Source organism: Blastomyces gilchristii, assembly GCF_000003855.2.
Source record: "Blastomyces gilchristii SLH14081 genomic scaffold supercont1.11, whole genome shotgun sequence".
NCBI classification, from domain to species: Eukaryota; Fungi; Ascomycota; class Eurotiomycetes; order Onygenales; family Ajellomycetaceae; genus Blastomyces; species Blastomyces gilchristii.
The window spans coordinates 1,069,300-1,087,424 of record NW_003101672.1 but is presented as its reverse complement, the minus strand read 5'-3'; the positions used below and the strand labels follow the sequence as shown (position 1 = coordinate 1,087,424).

Below are 18,125 nucleotides of genomic sequence, written 5' to 3'. Positions count from 1 at the left end.
GAAACATTGGCAGTGTCTTCAGTGGCCTATATACAAATACCCTTGCCTCGTGTTAGGGGGCCTGATTACGGCTCCTATTCAGCGCGCATGTAAAAAAGAAAACCTTCGCTGCAACCTACTGCCACATCTCCCTAGACAAGAGCGGAAATAGAGCTAGACACCCAGGGAATCCGCGCCTTACGACATGCATTGAGTCTATTCCCTCCGAAGCTGCCTCTTTCCCTGCATACCAGTCATCAGTTATTGGCTTTGGCTCCTGGTCGGTCTGTGATGTATGTTGAGGTGGATGGCGTTGAGAAGCCGAATCATGTATCTTTTTTGCAAAACGTGGATATCTCTCCCGTGAGCATTGAAGCTGGGTCCCATTGAATGAAACGATCTCGGCTGCGAGGGAGAGAAATCTCATGGTCTTCAGCGCTGCTGCGGACGGGGATTAAATGGCCGCTACTTGGATGCAGTGCTTGTTCTGGACAGAATCCCCTGGCAGTTCACCCCATGTTCCAAATCGATCGTTGAGGCTGGATGTGCCTTAGAGCTTGAAAATCACGGCATGATTTTTGGAGCCGACGACCGGCCCACGAGCGTGTATTAGCACAAAGTCCATCTTCCTTCAGGCGAATGAAAAGTTGGGGGAATTACTGCGCCTGCGGTAATAGTTCCGGTGTTGACGGAGGTGTCCGCTGTGGCTGGGATAACTAGACGACGCAAGCCTGAGCTATGGGTAGGTGCCGGAGCTTTAATAACGGAGCCTCGGGGGCTATATGGAGCCTCTCGATACTACAATAGAACGGACTTAGGTGGACATTGTCCGGTGCTGTATTCGATAAATCTAGGGAATACAATCGATTAAGCTCATCAGTTGATGACATTTAGGTAACTACATGTCCATCGTACAAGGGCGAAGATTTTGCAGTTTACGGGGAGGGACCTCCATTAGCATGAGCCATCCCATAAGCAAGACTCCAATCCCATATTTTCGAACTCAAGCTTATACCTGAAGCGCATCACACGGTTACAATACAAGGAGTTATAGTAGGGTTCCCTGAGATGTTGGAGTAGAGATGAAATAGTTACGTGAACCATTCATTATTTCCCGAGTTGACTTTTGCCTATGGTGACGACAACGCTTCGTAAGGACATGAGGGTTCATTTCATATGTACATGTACATGTACATTCAACTGTTGTCCTTTCCTGCATATTGCATCAGTATTGACAAAAAAAATTGCTTCTAGCTCACGCTGGGCTGTATAGACAAGTATATCTGCACGTTATATTACATCACTCATAGAGGAAGTAAAGGAGTGAAAGTAATGATTCATAACCCCCTTATTTTGGCAGAAACTGAAGCTTTCAGCGCCCTGGGATTGAGGACTGGTCATATTCTGTCTCTGGAATATATGTCATCCTCCTCTTAAAAATTGGAATGTCTTGCCTTAGCGGACAAAGTATTAGACCTGCGCGAACTTCACCCCTGAAGATAGGAAGGAGGAGGATGTACCAAAAGCTGGTCCCGTTATGAACAAAGCGTTTGCATGGACCCCCGGCGAGACTTACAGAGCGGTTGATCAGGGGTTCAATCCTCGCACTGCATCGAAGAGCCCAGGAATTAGAAAGTGGTTGGTGCCCCGGAATATAGGGAGTATTTGGGATTCACAGACAGTACCGAGCCTAGGGCGCCATTCGCGTTGATCTTGATATAGAGAGAGAGGAAGAATTTTGTGATGTGGGAGTTAAGTGTTCTTGAAGCATGTATGAGCGACCAAATTTACGAGAATGAGAGTTTGCGATTCCGTTTTGGAGGGTTTCAGTATGTCAATCGCTCTGAATCTTTCCCTTGACCCTTCTCTCATAATCGTGACGAGCTTGACTTTAGGCAGTGGTAGAGATCGAATGTAGCATTTGGAGGCTACCTAGAATGGGCACAAAAGATAACAAGCGAAAACAATAACATATCCAAAAGGCGCGTTTATAGATAGATAGCACAGCTAAACCAGTCCACGTTCAAGTGAATTCAACTGGAGGTAAACCTCTTTCCTGGACAGCATCGCTAATATTATCGCGAAGGCTCCAGAGTGCTTTGACCCATCCTTCTCTTGCCTGGGCATTTTTGGCCGTGCTAGATGTTCCGACCTCCGGAGAACTGCCACCTTGATCTGGCTGAATCTCTTCAGCGGTCGAAGACCCGATCAACCATGCTAACCACCCAACCACAGCAACTGCCTTCGCAATATCCTTCTCCTCAAGTACCACACGTTTTAAATACTTCGCCAGTGCCGCTACATCCTCTTCATATGGGGCCTCCGTCTCAAAGGCTCCGTACCACTCGTCCAACGCCTTGCGCAACTCTGGGAGAGACGAGAGTTTCTTAGAGGTGAAAGTTACCTTTTCCGGGCGAGGGAGTAGACTGATCGTTTTCTGTTCTGGTGTTCGCACAGTGGGCTTGGGGAAAAGAGATCTGCGGGTCGGGGGAGGTAGGTTGAGGCCGGCTCTCTTTTGGAGGCGGGAGCGTTTGTGCTCTTCGAGCACCTCACGACGTATATCATCCGGCAATGCAGCGAGGAATTCATCTGAAATGCCGTCGGCTTCAGCTTGGGGTGAGGCAGCTGAGGCTACATCTGCCTGGACGGAGGTCGGATCGGCTGAAGGCCGTGTAAGAATGAAATTAGATTGCATCAGGGTGCTATTCCCAGCAAGGTTTTTATTAGGCCGTCCACGTGCACGCCCGGCTCTTGCTTTTGTGGGAGTAATGGCTTTCTTGATAGCTTTTGAGATCGCAGCTTTACTATGCCGTGGTGTGCCGAGTTGTGGCGATTCTGAGCGAGGACTTAGAGGTCGCTTGTAATAACCCAGGACTTCCGCTCGAACATCCTCAGGTAGCTCAGCAAGCATGTCCGGATCGAGTTGCGATTGAGGCGGTAGATATGCAGCTGGAGAGGGTGAGTCTGCACGTGGAGATTCACCATGAAACTGAATCCCCTGAATATGTGTCTGCTTAGGAGCAAATTTTGATCGAATATCCATTGGTAGCTCTGTCAACACTTTCGGGTCTACCTGGGTTGGCATCACAAATTGCGTCCCAGTAAGATTCAATGGCTTTTGTGAGGCATCAGTTAAACCTGGAGCAGATTGGAGGGATTTGGGCAAATATTCGCTAGTCGTGTCCCCTTTCCGAGGGGTGTTAATTTCATCAGGATCTATCGGTGTCTCGCGTTGTCGAGTAGGACTTGCCGGTTTGAAACTAATCTGCTTTTGGCTGCTATCCAATTCCCTCGCATGATTCTGTTTAACGGGTTCTAGTTTCGTCATTTGAACCCCAAGGCCTCGCAAGTCACCTGGAGAGAACTTGAATCCTCTCAGAATTGTAATTGCCTCCCGTCCAATAATGTCGCTAGCATTAGTAGCTACCCCTAAGTTGACACTTTTGTTGAACGTATCGCATTTGCCATGTCCTAGATGTTTAACAGGTTCCAGAGGAGCATCGGCAGATCGTTTCATAATCCGCATGGTTAGCTGCTTTCCTTTTACGAGATTCTCAACAAGTCGTCGATGGAGTTCATCGCATAAACTTTGGACGAATTCCTCAGCCTGAGCCTGATTGACAAATCGAATGCCCCAGTTTATCTCAGCCGATACCGATTTCCGAGGCGCTTGGACTCCCACTTCTGTATTGTCGATTCCACGTGCGAAATCCCATAGTTTGGCCCCAGTCTTGGGCCCTAGACTAGATGTCAATTTTTCCCTGCTAAGATCACGGATATCCTTCACGAAAGTTACGCCAAGCTCTTCAAGTTTCGCGCCCAAACTGTGAGCGACGCCAGGAAGATCTTTCACGGCAAGAGTTCCGATGAAATCTAAGACTGCGTCGGGCTTAAGCTGAAATTGGCCAGCAGGCTTCGCTTTTCGTAATGCAACCCTGGCCTGCAACACGTTGCCACCGATACCCACAGAGATATTGCAGCCAGTTCGCTCTTTAACGGAATTGCGAAGATTTTGTGCTATCTCATCAGCCTTTTCCTGTTCCCGCCATATCGAGCCTTCCGAGATGCCACGACCATCCGAACCACCAGCATCTAAACAGACACCTGTGATATCCACTAGAGCTTCATCAATACTAACGCTTTGAACAATCCCATCGATTGAGAGTATGACTTCATAAAATGCTCGACTAGCCTGTTCATATGCAGCGAAATCGTATGGAAGCACTTTCAAGTTTGGACACATTTGCAGTGCCGCTTTCATCCACATCCCGTTTTTGATGCCGAACGAACGTGCTGGATAGTTACAACTCGCAATCTCGGATCCAGGACCTGTGCCGTGTGCGATAGCCACAGGTTGGTCAACTAGTTCCGGATGTTTTCGTATTGACACGGCGGCAAAAAAGCTGTCAAAATCGACGTGCAAAATGTATCTCCGTGCTCCAGTAACATGAGGCTTCTTCGCCGTCCGAGATATGCCTTTCTCTTGGGCCGCACTCTGAAGTTTAGCCTTGAGTTCGGCTTTCCACGTCGACAGGTGATGAAGACGGGATTCCCGGTAGAACTGTTGTATGAACTCGGGGTTAACAACACTTGAATTTCGCATATGAGGAGCCGAAAGAAGTTGTGCATTATATTCCTCCGGGGTCATTGAAGAATGAGCGTCACTTTCTTTATATTTGTCAGAAACGGGTTTGGGAAGTGTAACTTGATCCACAGTCCCTATTTCATCAGGCGGTTCAGGATCCTCCAAGGTTTCACGGGAACTAGAACGAGTGATCGCCTGATTAACTACACCAGTGTCAAGAGTGGTATCAAGAGCAGGAAATACGGCCATTGTAGCATCGGAGTGGGTTCCCCGCAGCTCGTTGTGTAGGGTAGACGCTGGTGTCCCTGCATCCATGCCGTGTGCTGAGGATGTAGCGCCAGTAATTTCCATATGATCGTCATTATAAAGAGATTTGGACTTTATTTGAGACGTATACCAGCTCGTATATGTTTGATCTTTATAGCTTCGACTTTGAGTGTTGACCTGACTTTGCACTTGCCCATCGCCTCCAAACAACAGCACTTTTTGGGACTGCCCTTCATCCACTACCCTAAAACTATCCCATGGCAAAAGGCGTCCAGCTTTAACACTTTCAACCACCCATGCAGGCTTCACAATGCGATATTTGCGAAACTCCTCTCGCTTCTTTGGAGTCAGAGTGCTTGCAATTATATGAGTGGCGGATGTTTTCCCGTCCAGATACTGAAGAAACCCTCCTCCATGGCTCACGATCAAGTGATGAAGATCTTTCAGAGAAGGTTGTGTGTAACCGTTGACGTGCGCTACCACCCCGCGGAATATAGGTGGGTTTTGCGGCGATGAGGCACGGAGTTCCGCGTCAAGGTTCTGAAGTTTGAGCTTCTTCCGTCGGAAATAGTCGCCAAACCCCCCAAAACTTGACCCCTGATATTCCTCCCCATCTTCATTGTCAAATACATCTATGGAAAACTGATTAGCGGAAGGGAATGAAAGGTCGCCTGTAGAGAGAACGGTATTACTCACGGTTCTCGATTCGCTTCCGCACGGCATTAGAACCTGATTCGAGTCTAGAGCCCATAGTGGGGCATGTGAGAGGACAACAGCATATCCAGCAGCACTATTCAGCACAATGTGCACAGTCCAAGGGATGCGACAAGCCTGCAGTTGGAAATCATCCATCCGGCAGAGGCAAGCAGTTCCAAGTTTGTTAGAACGACACGCAGGCGCGTTGTTGGAGGGTAGGTGTGTGGCGACGTGAGGCGTGATCACGTGTATTTAATTAATCAGCGCTCACCGTCGCGCAGTTTTAACGCTTCAAGCGGGCGCATAAAACCAATAAGCGCATGGTTTGAATGGGTCCAGATTTGAGCCTAACCTGAAATTAACCTAGCGTCAAAAATACCCTACTCTATAGATTCTGTAGCTTATCATTGGCTTGAAATTTTGTCGCAGAAACTTTAATAAATTTGCTGCTGTTGACTTTTTATTTTTATTTTTATTTTTTTTGCCCTTTGAAATCCCGTGTTGGTCTCTCCCGCACAACAACCAACTACGTTCTTCACTCCTGGTCTCATTCCTCTTTCGAGCTGTGGCCATAGAGTTTTTTCCTGGTTTCTGACAGCTTTGATTTTCCTTCCTGCCTCTCCGTCAAGTTCAACATGTCTTCAACTCACCCTGTTGCGCTTTATGCTGTGAAAGTGCCGCCGGGCGGTATCTTGATCCCTGCTGGAGCGGATGCCTCTGCTATGGTATGTATTGCTGGGTCATTGATGTTTGCACATAACATTTAAGCCTCTATTCAAGTCTTACTTATCAAATAATGTCTCTTTCATTAGTTTCGCGTCACCATGGCCGCCATCGACCCCGATTCTCAACCTGAGTTTGATGCAGAAACAGAGGGCAAGACACCACGCGCTACATTGAAGATCGTCCGCCCACCTCCAGGAATGGATCTCGAAGATGATTCTGACGATGAGGATTATGATGGCGAGGATGGCGACGAGGATGATGATATGGAAGATTCAGAGGATGAGTCTAACGGAGGGCCCAGTGACCCTGCCAAGTTGAAGAAAGCTAGAGAGGCGGCTGCATTGAAAGATCTTCTTGATCAATCCGATGATGACGATTCGGATGGAGAAGATTTTGACCTCAAGGCGGCCATTTCTAAGTTAATCAAGGGTAAAGATAAGGCCACTGGGGATGATGATGTCGACAGTGACATTTCTGAGGGACTGGAAATGGAGGAGGTCGTTGTTTGCACACTTGATCCTACAAAGGTTGTTCGCGATTCACTCAAACCTCCATTTTCTTGTTTATTGATGAACTAACGCCATACGTCCATTTTGTAGAACTGCCAACAACCCCTCGATTTCGTCGTTGGCGAACACGAGCGCATCTTCTTCAAGGTCACCGGTACCCACTCTGTTTACATTACTGGTAACTATGTCATGCCCTCTCATGAGCATGGAGATATGGACGACAGTAGCGACGACGAGGATGATTACGGCGGATATGATCTGAGCCCTGACGAAGATGAATTGGATCTCATGGACGAGGACGATGAGAGCGATGAGCTTGATGATATGGATGACCCTCGTATCACTGAGATTGACACTGATGAAGAGGAAGCTGAAAAGGCTGCCGCCAAGAAGGACAAGAAGAAGGGCAAGAAGCGCCCCGCAGAAGATTCCGATGATGAAGGTGCTAACTTGGACGACCTCATGTCGAAAGCACTCAAGTCGGGACCCGAGACCACTACTAACGGCGAGCCAAAACTTAGCAAGAAGCAGCAGAAGAAGCTGAAGAAAAACAATGGCGAGGCCGTGGAGATCCCAGTGAAGACATCAGAACCGGCCAAGTCTGACAAAAAAGTTCAATTTGCCAAAAATCTTGAGCAGGGCCCTACCCCTTCCCCTCCAAAGAAGGATGATGAGAAAAAAGATGGCGATAAGAAGGCGCCTTCGGCCGGCACTCTCGGCGTCAAGGAGGTCCAAGGAGTCAAACTGGATGACAAGAAGCTTGGATCTGGTCGTGTAGCGAAGAAGGGAGATCGTGTATTCATGCGATATATCGGAAAACTTGAAAATGGCAAAGTTTTTGATGGTGAGTTTGGCCCCCTCACTTTCCATACTATTGGATAACTATTTTGAGACTTATAACTAACAGTCGGCTCATATAGCAAACAAAAAGGGGCCACCATTCTCATTCAAGCTTGGTAGCGGAGAAGTAATCAAGGGCTGGGACATTGGAATCCCCGGCATGGCAGTTGGAGGTGAACGAAGAGTGACAATTCCATCACATCTTGCATACGGCAAGAAAGCGCTCCCAGGAATCCCAGCCAACTCGAAACTGATTTTCGATGTCAAACTTCTTGACATTAAATAGACAGAGGGAGAGTCACCGTGCTTGTTTCCCTTAGTATTCTCTCCCTTTTCTGATTGCTTTGTATCTACCATCTGTCCAAAAAGCTTCCTGTTCATCATTCAGCCTAGTTGTTCATCGGACAGGCCACATTTTGTTATATTGCTGCGCTTTTTTTGTTCCTCGACCTTTTTCCCCCGGGATTTTTTTCTCCTTTTTTCCTATTGTCTTCCTTGCTTTGAGACCTTTAATGTTCTGATAGTGCAATTTCCGCTGACTCCTGAGGTCAAAGTACCTTAGATAACTTGTACATTGCGCTGGGCATTTATCAGGAATGATTAGATCATAACGGAGTTGGCAAAGGAACTGGGTATTGTATGTACTACTTTTAAATTGCTTGATTTTCTTTGCTTTTTCTTTTCTTATTTTAACTCGAAATTTCATGAAATTCCATTTCCCTTTGGCATACATAACTGGAAACTTGATCAATTCATGCATGCATTTATAGTGCACGGTGCTCGTCGCTGTATCTTGTAGATATGTGATTCGATATTACCACTGGGGTATATTTAGTAAGTGCTTCTGTGCTTCTACATCAACGTCCATACACTCGCCTAGCAGACATTTTTTCGGGATTTTTGCAGAAAAGAGAGCTCCCACGTGACGACTAGTTCCATTTTGAGCCTCCACGCTTCTCCTCCCCCTTTTGTTTGTGACGTTGAACGAATATCACAAATATAATATTTTGCAACACTCCCCGCCATGTCTTTATATCTGACCTAGCATCAAGCTCTGACTAGAGCTCACGGCCTCTATTTTCACCCTTGGCTCCCGTAATAGATATTTTGATATGATTTCCAACATTCCCCGGAGGCCTGATGGCTACTCTCAGATTAGGAAAGCCTTCTCCGGCTAGAAGGCCATTCTTAGACAAATGCGAGATGTGGTTGAAATCACTTCCAGGTTAACACAGTCAGAGCCATCATGGAGTCTGCTCTGGTTAAGCCCAACTTGATCGATACGGCTGGTTTCGAGAGCTGGACAAGCAGGATGCAGGCATCGATTCTGCTGTTCTCTTCGCTGTTGCGGTTACTATCAATATTAAACGAGTCACTCCATGATACCGATTATGAGGTACAGAATCCACCGTTGGCCTCCCAGAGACCACACCCAAGGAGGATAGGAGATCATATCATGTTACTGCGGTGAAAGAGCTACAATCCATGTCGGCCACCGATGTAAATCTCCCACCGGTCAACTTGGCAGCCCCTCATGAGGTTGATATAGGGATCGAACTTCCCAAAACCTCCTACAGTTGACTGATTGCGTGTGGCCCAAGAAATGTTTAAGATGCATGTCTTTACCGAAATTCAGCAACTGAAAGCCAATTCTGCGGCTATGGCTTTTGTCATTTGAGCAATAAATGGATTCTGCTGTCAGAGTTGGTCATATTATCCATATGCACATGGATATATCGACAATTCGACGGACAACCTGGAAATGACGCTCCTTCCTCATTACGGTGTCATATATCTGGGTTGTGCCCGCCCAGGATATCTACGTTTTCTGCAGGAAGGCACGCGTTCGAGTAACTGTTGGAGATATCTGTGTATCATGGATCGTTCCTACCTATCCCGAACGTGGTATCACTTCCAATTACGAGAGGCAACGTACATTCCACGCGACCGTCCTTCTCTTATATGATACACCATCAGTGACTTCAGGCTATCTGACTTTTACCAACGCTTTAGCTCTACTTGACATTCTTACCGCTTTATCGAGACTATAGTCGTTATTATACATACTTGTTCTTTTACTATTCAATCGTTGAAGTACAAAATTAGAGGCACTCGGTTTCCCCATTCTCGCCTCACTAACACTCGTTCACGAATGAAGGGCTGTGGAATTTCACACGGATTATGACGCCGGGACAAAAGCGGAAGATACGAACGTCCAGAAGTTTTTTCGGTCTTCTGGCGTCGAATAAGGTCATCATACTCGACGGTGATACACAAGCAGTGCGCAGTGATTCCCCAGCATCAACACCCGATAGCATCCTCGCGAATCCTAGCGGCAAGGCAAAAGTGAAGGCATTTCTCAAAAGAAAAAGCTCGAGTCTGTTATATATGCTGAAGACTCGAGGTAGCGGAGGTACTAATCTACATCCTATCCAATATCCTTTTTTCAATTTCTTTCACGCCACTGACAGCGAGTTAGATCGCAGGGACTTTCGATCCCCCACGAGACGAGGCTTTTGTCAGAACAGCCCAAGTCGCCCAGGATTAGATCCCATCATTTTAGCTGAAACCACTACGGCTGATGAACCTGGATCAGCCCAAATAACCTCCGGCGAATTGGAGACAAATAGCTCAGCTACGACATCGATGCGTGAAGGACCTACTAGAGCGTTTTCGCAATTAGCAGCAATATCTCCGTTTGTTGCCCGAGAGGAATTTCGCCCCTATCAAGAAAATAACCTGGATACTGCACAGACTGTTGATTATACAGGAACTAATGGCAGGCATCCGGTATTCGGGGTTCGCCGGAGCCACTCCACATCTGGACTCTCACATCTGATATCTCACAAATTCTCAATGCCTTTTGGCCAACCGACAGTAGTTCATCGTGCCAATCTACGGTCAAGGCCCGGAATACCTAGTATCTCTGGCGCGTTTTCCCTCCCCCCTTCCAATGCTGCTGGGGCTGGCAACCCAGGGCATGAAGAGCAAAATGACTCTGATCCTTCCACCGCCACCCAAAGTGGGAGCGGCTCATCCCCCTTTAGCCAGTCAACAAGTCCAACATCTGATGGTTCACCTATTTCACTACAGTTTACGAAACTAGCACGCTCAGAGGCAAATAACCAAGCACAGGATAAAGCTGTTATGGTCTCTACTAGTTTTGACAAGAAATCACGCCGGACTGATCAGGTACCTCCTGTTGTTCCTTCCATTTTAACAGTCGAAGCTACTGCAACAGCAAAAATATTTTTTGAAACGCATTTCAATGCCATTTTTTCGGACGAAACACCACGCGCTAAACGACACCGCGAATTGGAAGAAAGATTATACTCGTTGCCACTAACTTTAGAAGAGCGAGCAAAAGCCAGACAGGCATGGAATCGGCAGGAATCTGAGTACTTACGCCAGGAGCGTGTCCTCAAAACTCGTTCCAACTTTCTAAGAAACGGAGAGAGTGTCTCTATCGCTGGCTATGAAGTCATTAAAGTCCTCGGGAAGGGTAGTTTCGGGGTCGTACGCCTTGTTAAGGAAAAGAATACTGAAGAACATCAGACCGCAGCAACAGAGGCCAATAAATCACCCGCCAGGAGTGACTTAAGTTATATCAAAGCTAGTACGATAGACGCGTTGAGATCTGCAGTGGACGGAAGAGCCTCACGTCGAAGAGATATAAGCAAAATGAAAAAAGAAGTGTACGCAATGAAAGTCATTCGCAAATCCGAAATGTTGCGGAACTGTCAAGAGGGACATCTTCGCGCTGAGAGGGATTTCCTGGTTGCCTCCGAAAAATCAAGATGGATTGTGCCACTTATTGCGAGCTTCCAGGACGTGAATAACCTGTATCTTGTGATGGATTATATGATTGGGGGAGACTTCCTGGGACTCCTGATTCGAAAAAATATCCTCTCTGAAGATGTCACTAGATGGTATGTGGCGGAGATGGTTCTCTGTATCGAGGAAGCCCACAGACTCCGATGGATACATAGAGACGTGAAACCGGATAATTTTCTTATATCCGCGTCAGGGCATCTGAAGATTTCAGACTTTGGTCTTGCTTTCGATGGCCATTGGTCCCATGACCAGTCATACTTCAACAATCACAGGCATTCTTTGCTTAAAAAACTGGGTATTCATGTTGAAGGTGATTTTCAGGATCGGGAGGAAGTTGCTAAAGCTGCGGAACGTCAGAATGAGAAGGATCGGAAAAGGTCATCTGCAAATTCTGGAGCAAGCGAAGATCGCCATCCCGAAATTTGGGGCCCTGGTCCGAACGATGACATCCTGCGCTGGAGGAACAGAAAGGAAAAGAGAAAGCTTGCTAGAAGCGTAGTGGGTACGAGTCAATATATGGCACCCGAAGTTATACGCGGCGATCTATATGATGGGCGCTGTGACTGGTGGAGCGTTGGCGTGATTCTCTATGAGGTAATTAGCTGCCTGTCACTTTCCTTGAAGTTGTGCTAACTACCCTAGTGTCTGTATGGGTTCACCCCGTTTGCGGCAGAAACCCGCCATGACACCAAAGTTAAGATATTGGTACGTTTAGGCGAATGTTTCAATTTTGGAACAAGATTCTAACTTGTCATAGAAACACGCGGAAACACTATACTTTCCACATGACAAACCTTCTGACAGGCTAATTTCGACCGAAGCAATCGACCTGATTGGACAAATGCTTCAGGAAAAGGAATACCGCCTTTGCTCGAAAAAATATATGCTCAACGACTATGTGCATTCAAAAAAACTTCCTGGTGGGCTCCTCAATCGGCCATCGAATAAACAGAGTACAAATTACCAGGGGTACTATGTTTATCCGGACGATGCGGGTGATATTAAGGACCATCCTTTTTTCAAAGGTATTAGATGGGAAGAACTGCATTCTCGTAAACCCCCGTTTGTTCCAAAAGTGAAGAGCTGGGAAGATACAAAATATTTTGAAGACGAAGATCCGATTAGCGATATGGAGGATGGGTCGAGTCATGGGGATACCTGCCCTGAAAACGAGGCCCCTAATCCGGTAGCCAATAACTTAGATTCAAGTCACACGGTTCAAGTGATGGATATCGGAGCCCAAACTGATGGCCCTCAAGCTGCAAGCATGAAGGAAGTATTGAAACAGAACGGAAAACCGGGGCCAGAGGCTGCACAAGAAAAATGGCAGAAGAAAAGGAAAGAGAAGAAGAGACCCAGAGACAAGATTTTGCGCGACGAAATAATTGGACGACAGGCGCTCAATCTGAGGAAGCGGGGAGCCTTTCTGGGGTATACATACCGACGGCCGAAAGATTTTTTACTCGGATTTGAGACCGATCGTGGGAGATCTTTGATCGGCCTTGGAGAGAGTTGAACTGAGATAGGGCAGCCCTTTGGTCTTCGTGCGAAACCAGCATGAGCTATTCCTCCACCGTCGCTTGCTGAACGTTTTTCATTACTATATTGCCATGAGTTTCTCTTGTCTCGTTTCATAGAGTCCTGGTTTGTTAACCCTGGTTAATGCGAGTCCTTTCTGTTTGACTGTCACTCGTTCGACCAAACCACTTGGTCCTCTCATTATTCATCCCCGCTCCTTATCAAGGAATAGGAAACAGACAAAGGTTTTATTTTTAGTTTAAATTTCGATCTTTCAGAAGTCAGTCATCCTTTCGCGGCTAATTCATTCGAAAAAGCTGTTAGAAAGGCCTCAGATTGAATTGAACACTTATTACGGGTCTGAGAGATGTTCTCATTGTCCTTGAATTCACCCTGCGCGACTGCCCCCTCTCCGCAAACTAGGGGTATGTAATTGTATATGGTAAATATGTACGTAATGTATACCCGCCCTCCTGAAAACTAAAAATGAAAACTAAAAATAAAACTAAAAGAATGCCAAATTGCCTCTCCTACTTGTGAACCCCTGGAAAATTAATGTCCAACCTTCATTCGTAAACACCCATGGAAGAAACAAAAGGAACCGCGGAAGAAAAAGAGCCAACTCAAATATCGAAAGAATTAATGCCAGTGGGTATGTATGATGCAAATATATGACTGCACAAAGTTGAAGGTTCCGGGATAAATTCAAGGAAAAACGATCGATGACAAGTTTGATGCGCCATCTCGTGAGGAAATGTAAAGCAGGTGCGGGGGCATTTCAAAGCCCCTTAGAAGTAATTAGTGGTTTCCAGGCTAGGGTACATACACAGTGGGAATAGCAAAGCCGGGTAAGGAACTGATGGAGGGTGGGATACCGAAGGTTGACGAAACAGCGCAGACGTCGAGTACCGGCGGAGACGCAGGTTGAGAGCTTGAATTCCGACCTTTTGAGGAGAGGGGATGCGAAAGTTCGACTCTAGGGTTCATCAAATGTCGACAACGTAAAGGAAGGGGGGGGCGGGTGGGTGAGTGAAGCGGCTTTTCGCAACGTTTCTACAGCGCTGGAGGTGCACCCATGGCAAAGGCGGACCCGCTGAGGCCGTCTTCGACTTTCATCGTGCCGTTTAAGAGAGGACATAGCCTAGAGTTTGGATGGCCATGGCAATAAAGGGGGCCAGATGTTAGTTGTTTTGTTTACAAAATAATGTGGTGTGGTGAAATAGATAAGATGAATTAAAGACTGATAATGTTGCTGTACAGGAAGGTGAGTGGGTTTGTTGCAGTCTTTTGGGATCCAGGGCCATGAAAAATGTTGAGTGCGTCAAGGGGCAAAAACTTAGGGGTAGCGTTTATCAGGAGTTAAGTAAAATATCTCGCGCACTTTTTGTTGGTTTTGATGTGTCCGACTTGGCCGCAATTTGCGCATTTTCTTTGGGTTCCTCCTCCTTTGGGGCCGGTAGTAGTGGGGGAATTCGTAGCTCCGGGTGACGCGCTATCCGATGTAATGCCTTTTTGTCTTTCACGGGCATGGCGCCGCTCCTTGTTACGTTGAAGGCGTTGAAGCTCGAATTGTAGCCTAGTTTAACTTGTATTAGCCTTGTTTTTTGAAAAATAAGGTAACATAGGTGGGTAGTTCCATGCAAAAGGACCGGGTGTTTTTGTTCTAGGCTAAGCTGAAAGCAGCAAATTATTTGATGCAATGGCAACTTTAGTTTGAACAAAAGTGACTCCAAATCTGATATTTTGTTCTTCTTTGTTCTTCTTTCTTTTTACATGGAACTGTAGAGAGACTCACTGTTTCATCCGCCGCGCATCCGTTTCAGGATCGCCGGTTGGTTTAATATCCCCCAGTCTACAAATGTTAGCTTTTTATCTTTAAAGAAATTGGGCAATGAAACTGCTTACATTAAGTTTCGCGCTTCGGCCTCATGTCGCTGCTTGACGTATTGTTTGATCACGCGCGGATCCTTGACAATCTCCTGGACTTCATCGTAGCCGCCTTTCGAGTTAGGTATTTTGCGAGTAATTTTCATAATTTTGCCAGTCTGGCTGGCCGTGCTCATGCGGCTGAATTGGCTGGTCGTCTCGTCATCTGGTCGGCTCAGCCCTGGAGTAGGCCGTTCTGACCTGGCCCTTGGTTTGGCAAATATCTCATCTGGCTCATCGCGGTCAAGGTCACTTTCCTCATCCGAATGTTCGATCGTTGAGGATAAGCTTGACTTTTGTGCTTCCCAAATGCGTCGGATCGACTCTTCATAGGACTTTTGTTGTCGAGCAACGTTGTAGCTGTGGCCACCAAGCTCTTTGAGTCTCTGAGCATCGAGCTTATCTTCAACACTCTCTCCTATAGCCCTGAAACCTCCCTTCATGGAAGTTTTGATGAAGCTGAACCCTTCGCCTCGGCCGGTAGGATCTCCTTCTCCGTGTAGCTGCAACATTGCCTTACCTTGGGTTGCAAGTAGGAAATTACGTGTTGTCTTCCAAGGAGCAAGCTGCTGCTCGGAAGTCTCACCTTCCTTCTCCTCATCATCCGCGTCATCGTCATCGCGATCATAGCCCGCATCGTGAAGGTGCTGCTGGCCAACTTGCATCGCTTCGAGAAGGCAGATGTCTTCCGGTTTAACATAGCCATGCAAAACATCCTCATCGGGGATAGGATCCCCAGGCTTCATTTCCCACTCTTTGTGATCCTTTGAAAACTGCAGGAATTCCTTCATCTTTTGTCGATTTTGCATGTCACTTGATTCAGGGAAATGTTCTGTGACCTCGGCGACACTGACTCTGTGGTTCTTATTTCTTCTAAGTAGCCGGTAACATATCATTTTCAAGCGATTCTTCGAGGCCGTGGTAACCTTCCGCGAATGTGGCCCCGGAACATCGACTGACGGGAACTGCTGTCCGGCGACATATAGGTTGTCAATATTCCTAATATAATAACTCGACCCATCAACCCCTGTACTGTTCCGTATCACAAGGAAATCTGTTGGTTTTGATTCTTGCTGGAACACAGGGGCTCGAAACATTGCAGTCGCAATCGCAGCGGTAGTTTCTCCAGGATCAATATGTCCAAATATGGAGAACGGACTTTTATCTTGTGGCAATAGCACAGTCGTCTCACCAATCTCTGATTTGGGGCGTGCAGGGTCCTCCATATTCTTCCGTCGATAATAATTGATTAATCGACTGCCCATTCCGAAATTGGACATCATAGTCGGGTGCTCCTCAGAGTACTCCAGTAAAAGAACATGCGAGTTGTCGGCGAGAGACAGAGACTTCGTTGAGTTGTACAAAGTTTTAACGTCCTTGCCCCTTTGATGCTTGCGTTTAATATGGGAAGGCTTTTTGAAGGACACAGGTAAGTTGGGGAAAAAGCTCAAACTTGGGCGATGGAAAGATCGAGCCTCTTGCCTCGCAAGTTTCGTCTTGTAGTACGGCCATTGAAGACGAACAGCGGGCACACTATGCTCAAGCGCCACACTCCCAAGAGTGCTTCTGACTTTGTTCTGGTGATTTTCTTTGAGCATATCATAAGCGTCATCATTGGAAATATTATATCGTTTGATCAAACGTTTCGTAAAGCTCCCTGCCATTTCATCACGGTTCACAGCTCCCAATCGTTTGGGGGCTTGCAAAGCTGACTCCGTAGGGCGCTCATCAAGTAGCAGATACGGGTCATTCAAATCAATATGTATCTTCATTGCAACCCTCGCAGTCTCACTGACAGGGTCGTCAAACAAGGGCATGTCGATTGGGACGTAAGATATGTAGTCCGCTGGTGACTTGTCCAGCTTACGTTTCTTGGTTGGGCGATTCGTCTCAAATAACCAGTCATCATCTTCCGCACCGGGTTCCTCATTGGGTGTAATTTCCACGGCGGCTTCCAGTTTCTCCTCCTCCTCGATAACCGGTGTTTTTATATCCCAATCGGCACAAATGAATTGCAAATCCTTCATTGTGACTCCACCAGGAAGCTCCTCATCAAGGTCGCCATCGATATCCATGTTATCACTCGAACTACCCGTTCTTTCTGAAGGGGGTGTAATAACGACGATGGAAGGATTTTCTGAATCCAACGCACGCTTCTGGGTTTGCCCAGTAGCGCGAAATGCTCGTTCTTGGTCCTGAGCCAGCTCAAGGTTAAGTTTGGTAGGAACGATTCGCTTTGGCGGTTTCAAGGGTGATTTTCCTACAAAATGTGACTTCTTCGGAGGTAACAATTCTAGAAATCGTGGCATCGCATTTCGATCGAATTTGGGCCAAAGAGAAGCTAGGAGCTCCTCGTGGTTCTCGGGAGGCGCGGGTGGATTGTCAGGTCCGTATGATGACATCGCAAAAAGTGCTTGTTGGAGTTGGTATTCTTTAAATGTTGCTGCGTCCATATCTGTAGGAGCCATAACAGAGTCCCTGTCCATTCCACGCACGGTTTCAGTTATCCCGTTCTCTTTGGTTGGAGGCACTGCATCGAGGGCGTCGAGGGCGGAGATGTCTCCAGATCCAACAGGTGGTAGTTCGTCATTTTGATCCGCCTGCCCACCCGCAGGCGATGATGGGACGTCCCCAAATAGATCGTCGAGCTCATCACCGTCCGGGTGCTGTTGTGCTAAATCACCTGCAGTCAAAATGCCTTCCATACCTTCCGGCCCGCCCCACTCGCCGCCCACCGCCGCCGCTTTCCCATCCCTGTCTTCAAGAGTTGAAAGCCCAAGCTCCTCGTCCGGAAGGTCATCATCATCGATATCCTCATAGTCCACGGCATCATCCGCCTTCTCTCCAGGTTCCAGTTCTCGTTGGAGAAAGTCGAATGAGACTTCGTTTGTCGGCGCGTTCATCTGGCGCATCACGTTGTTGAAGTCCTCATCTTCGGACTCCGCCGGTTCGGACCCTGTTGCATGTGGCATTTTCGCAGGGAGAGGTCCTTCTGTTTTATGCTTGCTAGAGGAAATCGCTTTCGAGAGGGAAGATGAAGTCGACATGAAGCTCGATGAGGTTCACGCGGCCTTGCCTTACTGGCAGGGAAATGGTCGGTTTGGCATCGAGATTCGAACTTGTCACCATATAAAGCTGCAAGTCTCGATGTTCAAGAAGTTAGCCAGAACGGAGGTGAGTATTGAACAAGAGTTACCCGTATAAAGAGTCTTGTTAGGTTGCGGGTGATGAAATGCAAGCGACGG

The 18,125-nt window shown here is 47.2% G+C and overlaps 4 protein-coding genes across 4 annotated transcripts; 2 read left to right on the top strand and 2 right to left on the bottom strand.

Annotated features, from left to right (window-relative positions):
- Positions 1–613: 613 nt before the first annotated feature.
- On the bottom strand, positions 614–5,749 carry BDBG_05521 (DNA repair protein REV1). Its single transcript, XM_002623967.2, has 2 exons — positions 5,528–5,749; positions 614–5,463 (listed from the first exon to the last, which is right to left on the bottom strand). The coding sequence occupies exons 1-2, from the start codon at positions 5,580–5,582 to the stop codon at positions 2,003–2,005; spliced, it is 3,516 nt and encodes a 1,171-aa protein (XP_002624013.1). The 5' UTR covers positions 5,583–5,749; the 3' UTR covers positions 614–2,002.
- A 228-nt stretch (positions 5,750–5,977) lies between these two features.
- On the top strand, positions 5,978–8,535 carry BDBG_05520 (peptidylprolyl isomerase). Its single transcript, XM_031722200.1, has 4 exons — positions 5,978–6,252; positions 6,340–6,780; positions 6,853–7,606; positions 7,683–8,535. The coding sequence occupies exons 1-4, from the start codon at positions 6,163–6,165 to the stop codon at positions 7,886–7,888; spliced, it is 1,491 nt and encodes a 496-aa protein (XP_031579021.1). The 5' UTR covers positions 5,978–6,162; the 3' UTR covers positions 7,889–8,535.
- Positions 8,536–8,555: 20 nt separating this feature from the next.
- BDBG_05519 (AGC/NDR/NDR protein kinase) lies at positions 8,556–14,614 on the top strand. The gene is made up of 5 exons (XM_002623965.2): positions 8,556–10,015; positions 10,082–12,030; positions 12,079–12,141; positions 12,194–13,404; positions 13,467–14,614. Exons 1-4 carry the CDS (start codon positions 9,784–9,786, stop codon positions 12,950–12,952), a joined length of 3,003 nt encoding a protein of 1,000 aa, XP_002624011.2. The 5' UTR covers positions 8,556–9,783; the 3' UTR covers positions 12,953–13,404; positions 13,467–14,614.
- On the bottom strand, positions 13,023–18,124 carry BDBG_05518 (transcription initiation factor TFIID subunit 1). The gene is made up of 4 exons (XM_031722199.1): positions 14,860–18,124; positions 14,750–14,806; positions 14,336–14,530; positions 13,023–14,095 (listed from the first exon to the last, which is right to left on the bottom strand). The coding sequence occupies exons 1-4, from the start codon at positions 17,925–17,927 to the stop codon at positions 14,008–14,010; spliced, it is 3,408 nt and encodes a 1,135-aa protein (XP_031579020.1). The 5' UTR covers positions 17,928–18,124; the 3' UTR covers positions 13,023–14,007.
- Position 18,125: the final 1 nt, after the last annotated feature.

Bases quoted from the DNA above. Each gene is read 5' to 3' on its own strand.
- BDBG_05521 (XM_002623967.2), bottom strand. From the start codon at position 5,582: ATGGGCTCTAGACTCGAATCAGGTTCTAATGCCGTGCGGAAGCGAATC. The intron at 5,464-5,527 runs GTGAGTAATACC...AGTTTTCCATAG, and splicing joins GCGGAAGCGAATCGAGAACC to ATGTATTTGACAATGAAGAT.
- BDBG_05520 (XM_031722200.1), top strand. From the start codon at position 6,163: ATGTCTTCAACTCACCCTGTTGCGCTTTATGCTGTGAAAGTGCCGCCG. The intron at 6,253-6,339 runs GTATGTATTGCT...CTCTTTCATTAG, and splicing joins GAGCGGATGCCTCTGCTATG to TTTCGCGTCACCATGGCCGC. The intron at 6,781-6,852 runs GTTGTTCGCGAT...TCCATTTTGTAG, and splicing joins GCACACTTGATCCTACAAAG to AACTGCCAACAACCCCTCGA.
- BDBG_05519 (XM_002623965.2), top strand. From the start codon at position 9,784: ATGACGCCGGGACAAAAGCGGAAGATACGAACGTCCAGAAGTTTTTTC. The intron at 10,016-10,081 runs GTACTAATCTAC...ACAGCGAGTTAG, and splicing joins GAAGACTCGAGGTAGCGGAG to ATCGCAGGGACTTTCGATCC. The intron at 12,142-12,193 runs GTACGTTTAGGC...AACTTGTCATAG, and splicing joins ACACCAAAGTTAAGATATTG to AAACACGCGGAAACACTATA.
- BDBG_05518 (XM_031722199.1), bottom strand. From the start codon at position 17,927: ATGTCGACTTCATCTTCCCTCTCGAAAGCGATTTCCTCTAGCAAGCAT. The intron at 14,807-14,859 runs GTAAGCAGTTTC...TAACATTTGTAG, and splicing joins GCCGAAGCGCGAAACTTAAT to ACTGGGGGATATTAAACCAA. The intron at 14,096-14,335 runs GTGCGCGAGATA...TCCAAACTCTAG, and splicing joins CACATCAAAACCAACAAAAA to GCTATGTCCTCTCTTAAACG.